Source organism: Peromyscus leucopus, chromosome 7 (genome assembly GCF_004664715.2).
Source record: "Peromyscus leucopus breed LL Stock chromosome 7, UCI_PerLeu_2.1, whole genome shotgun sequence".
Classification (NCBI taxonomy): domain Eukaryota; kingdom Metazoa; phylum Chordata; class Mammalia; order Rodentia; family Cricetidae; genus Peromyscus; species Peromyscus leucopus.
This window is the reverse complement of record NC_051069.1, coordinates 83770846-83784947: the sequence shown is the minus strand read 5'-3', so window position 1 is coordinate 83784947 and position 14102 is coordinate 83770846. Positions and strand designations below refer to the sequence as shown.

The 14102-nt window shown below is 49.2% G+C and overlaps 1 protein-coding gene across 1 annotated transcript; it reads left to right on the top strand.

Annotated features, from left to right (window-relative positions):
- Positions 1–10612: 10612 nt before the first annotated feature.
- Positions 10613–13898, top strand: Chst2 (carbohydrate sulfotransferase 2). The gene has a single exon (XM_028865997.2). The coding sequence runs from the start codon at positions 10666–10668 to the stop codon at positions 12256–12258; it is 1593 nt and encodes a 530-aa protein (XP_028721830.1). The 5' UTR covers positions 10613–10665; the 3' UTR covers positions 12259–13898.
- The last annotated feature ends 204 nt before the right edge of the window (positions 13899–14102 follow it).

Genomic DNA, 14102 nt, shown 5'->3' with positions numbered 1-14102 from the left:
TTCCAAAGCCCAGGCCTTTTCCAGTTCGCTCTTTCTCTTTGTGCCTTGTGTGCCTGTGAGTCAGATGTGAGCTCTCAGCTGCTGTTCCAGTGCTACCTGCCTGATGCCATGCTCCCCACCATGATGGTCATGGACTCTAACCTGGAAATGTACGCCCCAGATTAGATGCTTTTTATTATAAGTTAACTTGGCCGTGGTGTTTTGTTATGGTAATAGAAAAGTCATGAAGACTCTGTGTGTGTGTGTGTGTGTGTGTGTGTGTGTGTGTGTGTGTTTGCACGAGCACACATGCACATGAGGCTAGGTACCACTAAGGCTAGAAGAGGGCATCAGGTCACCCTGCAGCTGGAGTTACAGGCAGTTATGAGGCACCTGACATGGGTGCTGGGAACCGAACTAGGGTCCTCTGCAAGCTCTTAACCACTGAGCCATCTCTCCAGCCTCCGAACACTTGCTCTCTTCCATCCTTTCTTCGACTGCGTTTTCCGTCTTGTGATATCAAAACCAAGTATGCGTGGGATCGTGCATTCCACTTTACTCACCAACGTTTCATAGGAATGGGACACACGAGCCTGGGGTCCCGTCTGGAAGTCTGTTGCTGCAAAGTGATTTACCTGTTAGTTTCAAGAACCAGGGTGCACTGCTTTGAATGGGATTTGCCTTTGTGTGTGGCCATGTGTATGTCCTGGGTGGCTCAGGGCATGTCCAGAACCATTTTCTTCACAGGGAAGTGGTGTGACCCTACCTCGTGACTGTAAATGCTTCTCTGACTTCCATGTAATGCAGCCAAAGCAGGCATCTCTATTGCTTTTGATAAACATGGGGAGTTGAGAATGACGGAATCATCCTGAGAACTTGAAAACATTATTTTTCATGTCTTGGTACCAAGGGCCTCATAGTGTTGCACAGGTTGGGTCTGCAACTCCAGCGTCAGAAGCAAGTGGTTCTGAAAGCGAACTGCTCTTCTCGATCTGTGCAGGCTGGTGTGGGGCTGTAAGGAAGCAGTGTGTGTGTGTGTGTGTGTGTGTGTGTGTGTGTGTGTGTGTGTGTGTGTGTGAGAGAGAGAGAGAGAGAGAGAGAGAGAGAGAGAGAGAGAGAGAGAGAGAGAGAGAGCTCCCTTTCATCTTTACGAGGCCATTGCAAGGGCTAGCAGCTGCTCAGAAACTGTCCCCCAAACCATCATTGATGTCCCTGCAAGAAACAGTAAAGAAATTGCTAGAACACTCATCTGCCCAAGAGACCCTGTGGCCTCTTTCACCTGCTTTCCTTCCTCCCTGGAGCTCTTTCCTGCTCTTTTCTGGGTAGGAGAAAAATGACTGTTGACTAACTACCCTGAGGTCCTCTGTTCTCACCCAGTTTCCCCAGGGATCCTATGTGAGGGCTTTTCTTACTCCTGGGTTACAGACAGAAACTTAGGACTAATATCAGGTCACATTTTGACCAAGAACATAGGTCTATAAGGTTACCTGGTAGGAAGTAGATTTAGGTTTGGTTCCAAATCCTGTTGGTGAGCACCTACATCCTGCTTCTCAATTTTAAGGAAGTTAACTTTCGTCAATAGAGAGAAGCTTCCCATTGACAACCTCTTGCAGGTTTTGTGGGACACCAGAGGCCTGGGGTATCATGGGGAATGTCCTTTAATCTGGTTTAAACAGAATTCTCTGGCTGTGGAGCCAATGGACTTGCGGAATTCCTATTGGTAGGGCATTTTTTCTCCTTCCGTGTAGACAGTTGGTTCTGGTGAGTCACTACTTGTTTTCAAAACATTTCTGATCATGACCTAAAGCCTCATTGTCAAAGTTCTCACAGGTTTCCAAATACACTCATATCTTCTGAGTGACTGGAGCCATGTGGAGAAAAGGGTCCAAGATGTCCACAGTGCCAGGGGCAGGCCCACAGGAGACAGAAGACTGGCTCTAGGAAAAATTCCTGCAGACTGAAGCTCTGGGAGAGGCACACTACGTAGTTTGATGATAAGCCGTATAGTGGGCTCACAACTCATGGATTGTGTGATACTGAGGAGGAAAAGTCCATGGGGAAATGAAATGATTTTCAGAATGCCTCAAGGCTCCTTGACAGCTGAGAATAGAAGAACACAGCTTCTACTTTGATGGGAGATGCTTCACAAAAAGCTGGGGGAAGACCTGATTTTACTGTGTCCATGTATTTAAGGTCGTAGTCTTAAGGACATAGTCTTCTTATCACATAAGTCATTTATATGGAGCCACAACAAACCAGGCAATAAATACTTACTGCACACTTGCTTGCTAAACGCTATGATTCGCTTTGTTGGAAATAAAGCAGTGAACAAAGAAACCACACGATCAACCTTGGGAAGGATTTTTTTTTTTAACCCATGCCAATGTTGTCAACTTCCTAAGAGGCCTTCCTTTTTCACTGTGCTTCCTAGGAAGCTCAGAGCCAAGTTCTTCAACTCACTTTTAGCAATTGCTCAAACTCTCGTGGGAAGAATTCATACAGGCCATGCCCTTGCCTCCCTGAGGTTTTCCGTTTTTGTCTTTGTGGACCACCTTGCATCCTTGTTATCTTTTTTCTTTTCAAATAGGAGTTTTCAGTTAAATAATAAAAGATCTCAACAGTTGTGTGAGACAGAGCAGATACTTGTGGTGAGATGCTTTGTTACCACATCCTCCCCAGACCTGTGGGAAGTGAGCACTACTGGGAAAATATGCTGCTAGGTGAGGTAGCTCCCAGGGCCTTGGGAGCTGCAGGCCGGGGCTCTTGAGAAACAGGGTCATGGGGAGGATGCCAGAGGTGATGCTACTGGTCCTGATGTGGGACCGGAACAGAGAACACCGGAATAATTTTGGCTTGAGATTAGGACAAAATTTCTAGTAGTTTCTGAAATGGTCCTAAACAGGTTTCTGCCATTTGTACTATGTATTTGGGTGAAACAGTGTTCTTAGCACCGATGATCATATAATACAAATATCCATCTGCTCTGAAGAATGTTGAAGATGCTCTCTGTCTTGCAGCATCAAACGTAGACCAAGACTTAATGCTCTCCATAAAAATGAATAACCACATGAGATGATTAGTGTGCGTGATGGTTAATCTTGATTGTCATCTTGATGAGGTTTAGAATAGCCATAGAAACAAACATACGAGCATGTTTGTGAGGGTTTTCCAGATTAGGATGAGGTAAGAGGACCCATCTTCATGGTAGCCACACTCTATGGGATGGGATCTTGGACAAGAAAAGGCACAAAACGATAGTGTTTATCTCTCTCTGCCTCCTGACTGAGGAATCAATGTGATCAGCCACTTCGAGGTCCTGTCTCCATGACTTCTCTGCCGCCGTTGACTGTACCCATGAGCTGGGAGCTGAAATAATCCCTTTTCTACTTAAGCTGCTTTTGTCAGGGATCTTGACCAAGCAAGACTAGTCACAAATACAGTATGCAAATTTACTTTCATTTGTGTCAAAGAATTATTTTTAAAGAAATGTGTTATTTATTATCAGTAAATGTCCGACTTGCATACTATTCTATATGCCTATATATCTGGGGTTATCAGAAATTTTCTCAGGCAGAAAGGGGTCAGGAGAAAAAAATGTTTAAGAAGCCCCTGAATTAGGATCTAGAAGAAAAGGAGCACAAACAAACAATGAAATGAAACGAAACGAAACGAAACCAAACCAAACCAAAACCAACCCTCTAAGGCTTTGTTGCCAACATCTAGTACTAAGGCAAGACCCAGGAGGTAGACAGCTGGTACAAAGGGCAAGTTTCAGTTCTGGTGAGCATGTCCAGGCAGGGTGTGGGGAGGAGAGTGCTGAAGGTAGGCATTTACTAGCTACATGTTTTTAGAGAAGTAAATTGGAGCTTATTTCTCCTACAACCCCTCCCCCCCTTTTAAAAAATCTCCCATATATTACATTTGGACCACAGTTCCCCCCCCCCCCCCAACACACAACCTCTCCTCTTCTCCAGATCCACTCCTCCGTTTCCCTTCAGAAAAGGGCAGGCCTCCCAGGGACATGAACCAAACATGGCCTATCAAGTTGCAGTAGGACTGGGCACCTCCCCTCATATTAAGGCTGGGTGAGGTGACCCAGTAGTAGGAAAAGGGTCCCCAAATCAGGCAAAAGAGTCAGAGATAACCCCACTCCCACTGTTAGGAGTCCCACAAGGAGACCAAGCTACATAACTGTGACATGTACACAGAGGGCCTAGGTCAGACCCAGGCAGGATCCCCAACTGTCAGTTCAGACTCTGGAAGCCCCATGAACCCTGGTTAGTTGATTCTGTGGGCCACTTTCTTGTGGTGTTCTTGGCCTCTCTGGCTCTCTCAATCTTTCCTTCTCCTCTTCTGCAGGATTCTCCAAGCTCCACCTAATGTTTAGCTGAGGTTCTCTGTATTTGTTTTTGTTTCCATCAGTTGCTGGGTAAAGCCTCTCTGATGACTACTGGGCTAGGCACCAATCTATGAGCATAGCAGAGTATCATTAAGAATCATTTAATTGACTTTTTTTTTTTTTTTTTTTTGTTAGTTGGGTTTGGTTTTGGTTCTATCCTAGGTTCTCTCTGGTCCTGGTCTTCAGGGGTGAGCTCCCTCTCATATGACTCTCAGATTTGATTGGTCAATCCCACAATTTCTGCGCCACCTTTAACCCAGCACATCTTGCAGGCAGAACAAATTTTTGGTCAAAGGTTTTTGTGGCTGGGTTGGTGTTCCAATCCTTCCACTGGAAGTCTTGCCTGCTTACAGGAGATGGGTCTCTCTCTCTCTCTCTCTCTCTCTCTCTCTCTCTCTCTCTCTCTCTCTCTCTCTCTTTCTCTCTCTCTCTCTCTAGTCATGTTTGGTTCTATCCTAGGTCTCCAGGCTATCCAGCTTCTGATTTCTGATTCCTGGCCCTCCAGGCAGCTACAACATCCTTTTAAGTCTTCTTATCAGGCTGCATTTTAAAGTTTAAGGTCAAGGAAACCATTTTTGTATTGCAAGCCAGGCAAACCCCAATTAGGAGACTCTATGACCTCTTCACTGGATTCTGGTCCAACCAGAGTGCTTGCTGCTTGCTTTATTGATTGATTGATTGACTTAGTTATTTTTATTTTATTTTATTTTATGCTTTGCCTGCATGTATGTCTGTATACTGTGTGTGTGCAGTATTCACAGAGGCCAGAAGAGGTCATCAGATACCATGGGGCTGGAGTTGCAGATGGTTGTGAGTTGCCCTGTGGGTTCTGAGACTTGAACCCAGGTCCTTTGGAAGAGCAGCCAGTGCTCTTAATTACTGAATGGTATCTCCAGACCCACTCTGGTTGCTTCTTACAGATACCGACCTCATTCCGACTCAGGGTTTGTACTTGGGGTGTCAGCAGCACTTCTCACACCCTCAGCCCCCCACGTAGCAGTCAGGAGCATGCACTTCTCACGTCCTCAGTTTCCCATCACTTCTTGCAAAGGTCACCTCCCCAATGTAAAGTAGCTGCTCCCAGGTATGATCACAATACTTGCGTTTAGAACAATCTTGCTTATTTAAATCCATGTGCACTGAATGTCTCCTAGTCCATGAGGGTGGCGGGCAGACTTGTCTCTGTCACGCCTGTATCCTACAGAACTCCACCGGGACCTGATATTTTGCAGGTGCTTAATATTCATGAAGTGGACATTATGCTCCTGGGATAAACACAGCTTGGTTACAGAGCATTGCCCTTCCCCTCAATTTGATTAGATTTACTTTACTCATATGTTTTTATACACATTATGTATTCACCCCCACTCATATTTCCCTCCTCCCACCCCTGTCTCCTTCCAGATAATATCCCCTAGGCTGAGCTGGGGGAGTACTTCCTCAATTACTATTGTGGGAACAGTTTGTATAAGATAGAAGCTACCTAGGCCTTCAAAGTGTCGGGGAACCTTCTTTAAATCCCCCTGAGCCAGCTGTTTTTCTCACGGGAACATTTTAAGTGACTGCCCCAGTTCCTTAATAATCTCAAGATTACTTAAGCTATTTCCTTTTGAGATTGTAAAGGAAAACATTCTTTAAAATTCTCTTTGGGATGTGACCATTTCATCTAAATTTCTAAACTAAATTTAGTAGGAGTGACTACCTTTGGGTGTTCTTGGCCTATGTAGTAGGTAGATAGACAAATATTTATTTTTTATTTTTATTTTTGTTTTTTTGAAACAGGGACTGGAACTTGCTTTGTAGACCAGGCTGGCCTCAAACTCACTGAGATCCACCTGCCTTTGCCTCCCAAGTGCTGGGATTTAAGGCGTGCGCCACCACAGCCAGGCTGACATATATTTAGATTATACTAAAACATATAAGAGGAGGGAGTCACTTGGACTAATGAGGACAGTATGTCTTAAACCAAAGATTTCTGAACCAATTGTGCACACTCAAGGTCTACAGGAAACTTGTATTTATTGAAAGTGCAAAGGAAGGAATGAGTTTTAGCGCTCAGGAACAGCATTTCCCAAAGACAAATCTGGGTTCACTCATAGACCTAGACAGGAACCAGCTGTGAGCCCCAGTTTCCCCAGTTTTCTGTTTTCCAACAGGAACACCTGATCTCTGCCACTTCCCCCAGGCTGGGTTCTAGCCTTCCACACAACAGAACATGAGAATCCGTCTTTGTCCAGGAGCAGGACAAAGCCACAGCACCTTCCAGGAGGAGACAGGACAGCTCAAAGGACATTCTAGAAGAGATCAAATTATAATGAACTAAACAGTGTTTTGAAACTTATGACACCCTGTGGCCCGATGGGATCCTGTGCAAGTGAAATTGTTATATGATTTATTACACACACACACAACAACAACAACAACAACAACAACAACTAGACCCAAAGGAGAGAAATTCCTGGACAAATGCAGGTGGAAAGGCATCATCTAGTTTTTGGAATTCATTAGCTGTCACAAAGTTTGGAATTAATCATGACACTGTGCAAATAGTAAAATATTTGCAAGCAGGGAGAGGGTGGAGATGCCAGAACCTGTGAATTTATACCAGCTGAGCATCACAGCGGAACATCACTGTGGAGGCGGCTGACAAATGGAGTCACTATTTTGCCAACTCCAGGAAAGCGTTACACAATTGCATCAAAATTGTTTCTATGCAAACAATTGTTTTTTAAAAGGGCCCTTACCTCAAATAACTGCAATTGAGTGCTTTCTGAGTAAGCACAAACCCACATATTAGCTTCAGACTCTTAGAAGGTATTTCTCTGGGAATGGTGATGGAGACCATAGGTGTGTTATTCTCTTTTTTGCTTTTCCTATTTCCTCCATCTGTTTTTTTTTCCATTCAAAAACACAGCTTTAGGTTTGGTGGGGTAAAGAGTAGAGGGAAGAAGCAGGAGGTGTATTTAAAGGGAGGTGGAGGTGGGCAAAAAGGAGGGTGGAAGGCAACACATTGAACATCTACTGCAACATCTACAGGCTTCATTTCTACCCAGAGGGAATGAAATGACGCATCCACTTAAGAAAGTTACATGTGAGCTGGGTGGTGGCGGTGGCGGCGGCGGCGGCGGCGGCGGCGGCGGCGGCGGCGCACGCCTTTAATTCCAGCATTCAGGAGGCAGAGTCAGGTTGAGTTAGAGGCCAGCCTGGTCTACAAAGAGAGATCCAGGACAGGCACCAAAGCTACACAGAGAAACCCTGTCTCGAAAAACAAAACAAAACAAAAAAGAAAGTTACATGTGAGAGTTGATGGGTCTGAGAGATGGCTCAGCCTGTAAAGGTCCTTGCCACTATGCCAAAAAACCAGAGTTACACCGGCAGAACCCACATGGTGAAGAGTCAACTTCTGCAGGCTGTCCTCTGACCTCCACATCAGTGCTGTGGCACTGCACGATCCTATATATAAAAATGTTTTATAAACTGAGTATGTTCTAGAAATGTCCTATCCACATACTTCATTAGAACCATAAGGGAAATAATGCTTCAGCTGAACCTTACTCATGACAGACATTATGGATTTTTCTGGAAAACAGGACCAAGTCAAACCATTAACATTTTTTGTATTACTTATTTGTCTGTGTGTGTCAGGATGGGGGCATATGTGTTAGGGAGCACATACGGATTTCAAAGGACAACTTGTAGGAATCTATTCTCTCCTTTGGTCATGTGGATTTCAGGATTCGAATTTAGATCTCGGGCTTGGACACAAGTGCCTTTAACCAAGGAATCATTCCGCTGGTCCTACATCATGCTATTTTTAATTTTTCAACCCCCAAACTAAACCCATACAAAACAAAATAACAAAAGAAATAAAGCAAAAAAAAAACCCAAACAAACAAACGAACAAACAAACAAACAAACAAACAAACAAAAAACCCCCCAAAAACTCAAAACGAAACCAAACCAAAATAGTTAAAACCACAGAACAATTGAATTTTCACCCCCTCCCCCAAGAATCCTTGTACCCAGAATATTCTGTATGATTCCCTGAAGAAACATGTCATCAACGGCAACGCTTTAGATTTAGAGGGGTCATCAGGCCACGGGAGGCTGCTCCTGGGAGACTAAGATAATTCTGCAGCAATTGTGTTTTACTTGTAAAAGCTTCCAAGGGACGAGGCAATCAGCCTCCCCGTGATCCGCAGTTTATCACAGGGTTGAACCTCAGGACCACAATGACTCACCTTTCCGCCTGTCTAGGTGGAAACTAGAAGACCTATGTCGCCTTCCAACCTTCCCCTATCCTGCCTTCACCTAGGGCTACTGTAGCTGTTACATTTCACAGTTGAGGCTATGGTTGACTCGCGGTATCTCCCTCACTAGTTAAAAAAAAAGTACATAAGCCAACACAGAACAAACTAAAAAAGTAAACTTTCAACGACCAAGAACGTTTTCCTTTGCGATCAAGTTCTTGGATCTCGTCTCTTCCTCTTTAAAGTCAAGGGACCCGACAAGTATTTTACTAGAAATGAAAACAAAGCGTCCACCCCTCCCCCAGCAGCCCTGTCTCAGAGGATGTTAGCAGAGGTGGAGGCTCCGCTAGGAGCGCACGCCTTAGAGCATCTGCCGGGAGGGCGGGAGGTGGGGGTGGGGGTCATCGAAACCTAGTGGCCTTGTCCAAGTCCGGGGCACTCGGATAGGGCGCCGAAAAGCACACTCCGAATCCCTTCAGTGACCCCGGGGCCAGAAAGATTTACTACTTCCTCTTGAAGGAGAAACCACAAGCCAGCTGGGAAGGGCGAGCACCAGGGTCGAAGCCTCAGCACTGTGTTCCCATTATACCCAGCGCTGCTTGGCGGCGCTGCTCCCGCCTTGGGAGAGGACACCAGCGCTGACCGCTGGGGACGAACGGGGGATTTCTGCCCAAACTTTTATCACCAACTCTTCTCGGAAGCAAATACTCGAGCCGAGCCTTGCAGCCGCTGAGCACCCAAGTCTCCGGCAGTCCAGGAGAGCTGCGAACCGGGCGCCGGCGCCGCGCTCTGGGAGGACCTAGAGCTCTGTTCTGTGACTCGGGGATGGCGGCCCAAGCAGCGCCGCCTTGAACCGGGTCGCATCTCCAGCCCCTAAGGAGGTGGCGGCGGGAGTCGGGAGCTGCGAGGAGGGAGGGTGTGGGACAGGCATAGGAGGAGGGTAGCGCGGCGAAGGGGAGGAGCCGGGGCGACAGACGGCGGCGCGCACCAACCCCGAGCGGGCTGGCAGGAGCCGCGCAGAGGCCGGCCCGAGCGCGTTGCAGGCGCCCGGCGTAGGGGGAGTCGGGTAGCAGCATCCTCCCCGGCGCCGCTTTAGTGCGGCCGCGGCGGGGGCTTCCTCTGCCTCGGGACTTGGTTGGGCAGAAGCAGCCGGTGCCGGGAGAGGGTCCCGCTCTTTTGCCTCCACCTACGTGTCCAGGGTCCTCCTGGGCTAGTCCGCGGTCACGGAGCTCCGGGGCTCGCCTGAGCCGCCTGCCCGGACATCCTCCGGGTGATGGAAGAAGCAACCGCCGCTGCGGGGCCGTGCTGTACCCTATCCGCCGCCGCCGGAGGGATGGGAAGGTTCGCTACGTGGAGGCCCAGAGCGAGAGATGGAGAGCCGATTAACCTGGAGCTGGGACGTGTGTAAGCCATCCCGCACCGTCGCCTCCAGCCTGCTTCGTGCCCCAGAGCCGGGAGGGAAGCTGCGAGTCCCAAGAGACTCGGGGAGACGTAGCTGGAGCCGGGACGCGCCGCGCTCGGTGGAGCGCAGAGCAGGGATCTGGGCCCGGTGAAAGTTTCCCCTCCCGAGCTGCAGGGCGCCCGCTGCCGGGAAACTCTGCCTAGGGCTAAGGCAGCGGAGTCCCACGGCTCTCTGGAAGGCTTGGGGACCCTCGGCAGAAGAGAACCGGACAGAAACCGAGGAGAGCGCTAGCCGGACAGTCTGCCGGTCGGAGATCCGGGGACGCTCTGGGGGCGCACCCGCTGCTCCAGGTGAGTGGGGGAGCCCGCAGACCAGAGGGTGGGCGTTACTCAGGCGGAGGAGGCATCTGGGCGGGAGACTAGGCTCACCCCTTGACTCCGCTTCCCCTCGCAGGTCCTTCTCGGAGCCGCTGCCATGGGAGAGCCAGCCCTGGGCGCAGGGGACCAGCCGCCTCTGCCGCCGCGCCCGCCTCGGATCGGCGGCCCCAGTCCCGGCGCCCGCAGCCGGCCTGCAGCGTCCCCCTCCCGGGCTGCAGGGCCGCCTCCGCCGCGCCGCCGGCCCCGGCTGTGCCTGTGATGAGCCGCAGCTCGCCGCGAGCTCTGCCCCCGGGCGCGCTTCCCCGGCCGCTGCTGGCCGCGCCTGCCGCCGTGCAGCGGGCCCTGCTCCCGCCGTGGCCCCGGCGCGCAGGACGCCGCTGGCCTGCGTCCCCGCTCGGGATGAAGGTGTTTCGCAGGAAGGCGCTGGTGCTGTGCGCGGGCTATGCACTGCTGCTGGTGCTCACTATGCTCAACCTCCTGGACTACAAGTGGCATAAGGAGCCGCTGCAGCAGTGCAACCCCGACGGGCCTCTGGGTGCCGCGGCGGGGGCGACCGGAGGCGGTTGGGGACGGCCGGGGTCGCCTCCTGCAGCGCCACCCCGCGCTCACCCGCGTATGGACCCCCGTACCCCATACCGCCCTCCCGCAGCCGGCGTGGGGGCAGTTCCCGCAGCCGCGGTGGGGGCTGTAGGAGCTGCGGCCTCTCCAGGCAATGGCACTCGAGGCACCAGGGGTGGAGGGGACAAGCGGCAGTTGGTGTATGTGTTCACCACGTGGCGCTCCGGTTCCTCCTTCTTCGGCGAGCTCTTCAACCAGAACCCCGAGGTGTTCTTCCTCTACGAGCCTGTGTGGCACGTGTGGCAAAAACTGTACCCTGGGGACGCGGTTTCCCTGCAGGGGGCAGCGCGGGACATGCTGAGTGCTCTCTACCGCTGCGATCTTTCGGTTTTCCAACTGTATAGCCCCGCCGGCAGTGGGGGGCGCAACCTCACCACTCTGGGCATCTTTGGGGCAGCCACCAACAAGGTGGTGTGCTCCTCGCCTCTCTGTCCCGCCTACCGCAAGGAGGTCGTCGGGCTGGTGGACGACCGCGTGTGCAAGAAGTGCCCACCTCAACGCCTGGCACGCTTCGAGGAGGAGTGCCGCAAGTATCGCACGCTGGTTATCAAGGGCGTGCGCGTCTTCGATGTGGCTGTGTTGGCACCGCTGCTTCGAGATCCAGCCCTGGACCTCAAGGTCATCCACTTGGTGCGTGATCCTCGTGCGGTTGCCAGCTCCCGCATCCGCTCGCGCCATGGCCTCATCCGGGAAAGCCTGCAGGTGGTGCGAAGCCGGGATCCGAGAGCCCACCGCATGCCCTTCCTGGAGGCCGCGGGCCACAAGCTGGGTGCCAAGAAGGAGGGTATAGGTGGGCCAGCAGACTACCATGCTCTGGGTGCAATGGAGGTCATCTGCAACAGTATGGCCAAAACACTGCAGACAGCCCTGCAACCCCCTGACTGGCTGCAGGGACACTACTTAGTGGTGAGGTACGAGGATCTGGTGGGAGACCCTGTTAAGACCCTACGGAGGGTGTACGACTTTGTGGGGCTGCTGGTGAGTCCCGAAATGGAGCAATTTGCCCTGAACATGACCAGCGGTTCGGGCTCCTCCTCCAAGCCTTTCGTGGTGTCGGCTCGCAATGCCACACAGGCCGCCAATGCCTGGCGGACCGCGCTCACCTTCCAGCAGATCAAACAGGTGGAAGAGTTTTGCTACCAGCCCATGGCAGTGCTGGGCTATGAGCGGGTCAACAGTCCTGAGGAAGTCAAAGACCTCAGCAAGACCCTGCTACGGAAGCCCCGGCTTTGAGAGGGGTTCCCAAGAGATCTGAGGCCCTCTGGAGACACCCACAAAGAGGATGGTGTGTTTAAACAAACACAGCCCAGACCCAAGCTGAGGAAGCCCACATATTCTATTATAGATATATAATATAAATAACCACACAGGCACTTGCTGTCAACGTTTTGAGTCAGTGAATTTCAAGGAACAGCCTCAACACACACACACACACACACACACACACACACACACACACACACACCTCAGAAAAGGCAAGACTTGAAAGTTCTGACAAATTGCCCTGTCCTCCTGCCTCCTGTTCCTCTCCCCTTCTCATCCTCTCTCCCTCCTCCCTTCCATATTGAAGTGGAATGTTGATAAATCAAGTTCCAGTAACCCAAATCTTGTTTACAATTTTTTTGTGGTATCTGTGAATGTGTAAGATTAATTTGGATGTGGGGTGGGGTGGGTGGAGAAGGGGGAAGTGGTCCCAGAGCAAAAAGCCCCCACCGGGCTGGTAAACCCAAGGAGGCATTCTTCAAAAGTAGACTTTTGTGTAAACAGCAAAGGTTACGTGTGAGTATTAATAAAGAAGATAATAAATAATATTCTTTTTTTTTAATATTTGCCTCCATTACTCTGGATTCACCAGTGTTACTTGTCTTTGTAACTTCAGGTGGCCTCTGCTCCCCTCCTCACCCTACATTTCCAGCCATCTACTTGGGGGACTGCTAGGCTGGGAGAAGCCTTCGTAATAATCTGTTTCATGTGTTGTTTTCTCACATGTAAACCACAGTCTGCCAGATGCCTAGGACTGGAACCAACCTTCTACAGGCAAACCCCAGCAGGGCAGAGAAGAGAGCACACACTAGTCTCCTGTTCAGCCTTGAGTCGAGAAAGGAAGAAACAAGCCCTTGAGATTTGAAGGCATTCGGTTTTGATTACTACTGTATTGTGAGTTGAGACAGGGTACCTTGAAGCAGAGACTGGTGTTTTTGTTCTAAAGTTGGTTCAGAAAAAAAGAAAAAAAAAAAAAAAAGAGAGAACATTTAAAGGCATATAATTTTTTTTAAAAGTTCTGATAACTAGAATATAAGTTTGAAAATGGAGTGGATTCTTGGTGGTGGCGGCAGCAACTTCTGTAGTTAGTGGAACGACAGAAATATCTCTTTGGAGTGTTTTTGTCTTTGACACAGTATCCGGAGGCATATTAAAGTGAAGTGAGGACCGGAGGGGCACTCACACGTTTCCTTTCCTCACGTCCCATCCAACTAATAATACTAAAGGACAGGAATTTGATATAGTTTGCTTGGGATTTGGGGTGTCCTGGAGAGAGGATGGTCTCTTTATTTCCTAAAGGCAAGTTTTCAGAACAAAGTATGTGCTGTAGACAGTGTAGGATTTTAGCTAAGAACTTTTAGATACTAAAAGGGTTCTAAAGAAGAGGAAATAAAAATGGATTGGTGTGTAGGATTTTGAGATTTGGCATTTTCCAGTGGGGGGAAAAATTAAATTTCCCAGCAGTGGTTATGATACTCCTACATCCTGAACTCATATTGTGCTGAAGTATTCTGTATGGTGTCATGTTACAATAAATTATGAAACCCAAATAGGAAAAACAGACAGTATAGTTGTATATTGTATATTATATTAAATACGGTACAAGTTCAGTATTCTCGCAGCTTTATTTTACAGTAATTTATTATGAGATTCTGGAAAGCCAGCAAATGTGGGTTGAATGCTGAGGACTTTATTTAAAAAAAAAAAAGATAATATGTACATAGGAAATGTTTTAACATGAAGTGATTCTTGAGTTTAATTATCATTACAATGTGAAATCAAAGATGAAGAAGCACATTTTTTTTTAAAGGTCT

Coding starts and splice junctions, on each gene's coding strand:
- Chst2 (XM_028865997.2), top strand. CDS start 10,666: ATGAGCCGCAGCTCGCCGCGAGCTCTGCCCCCGGGCGCGCTTCCCCGG.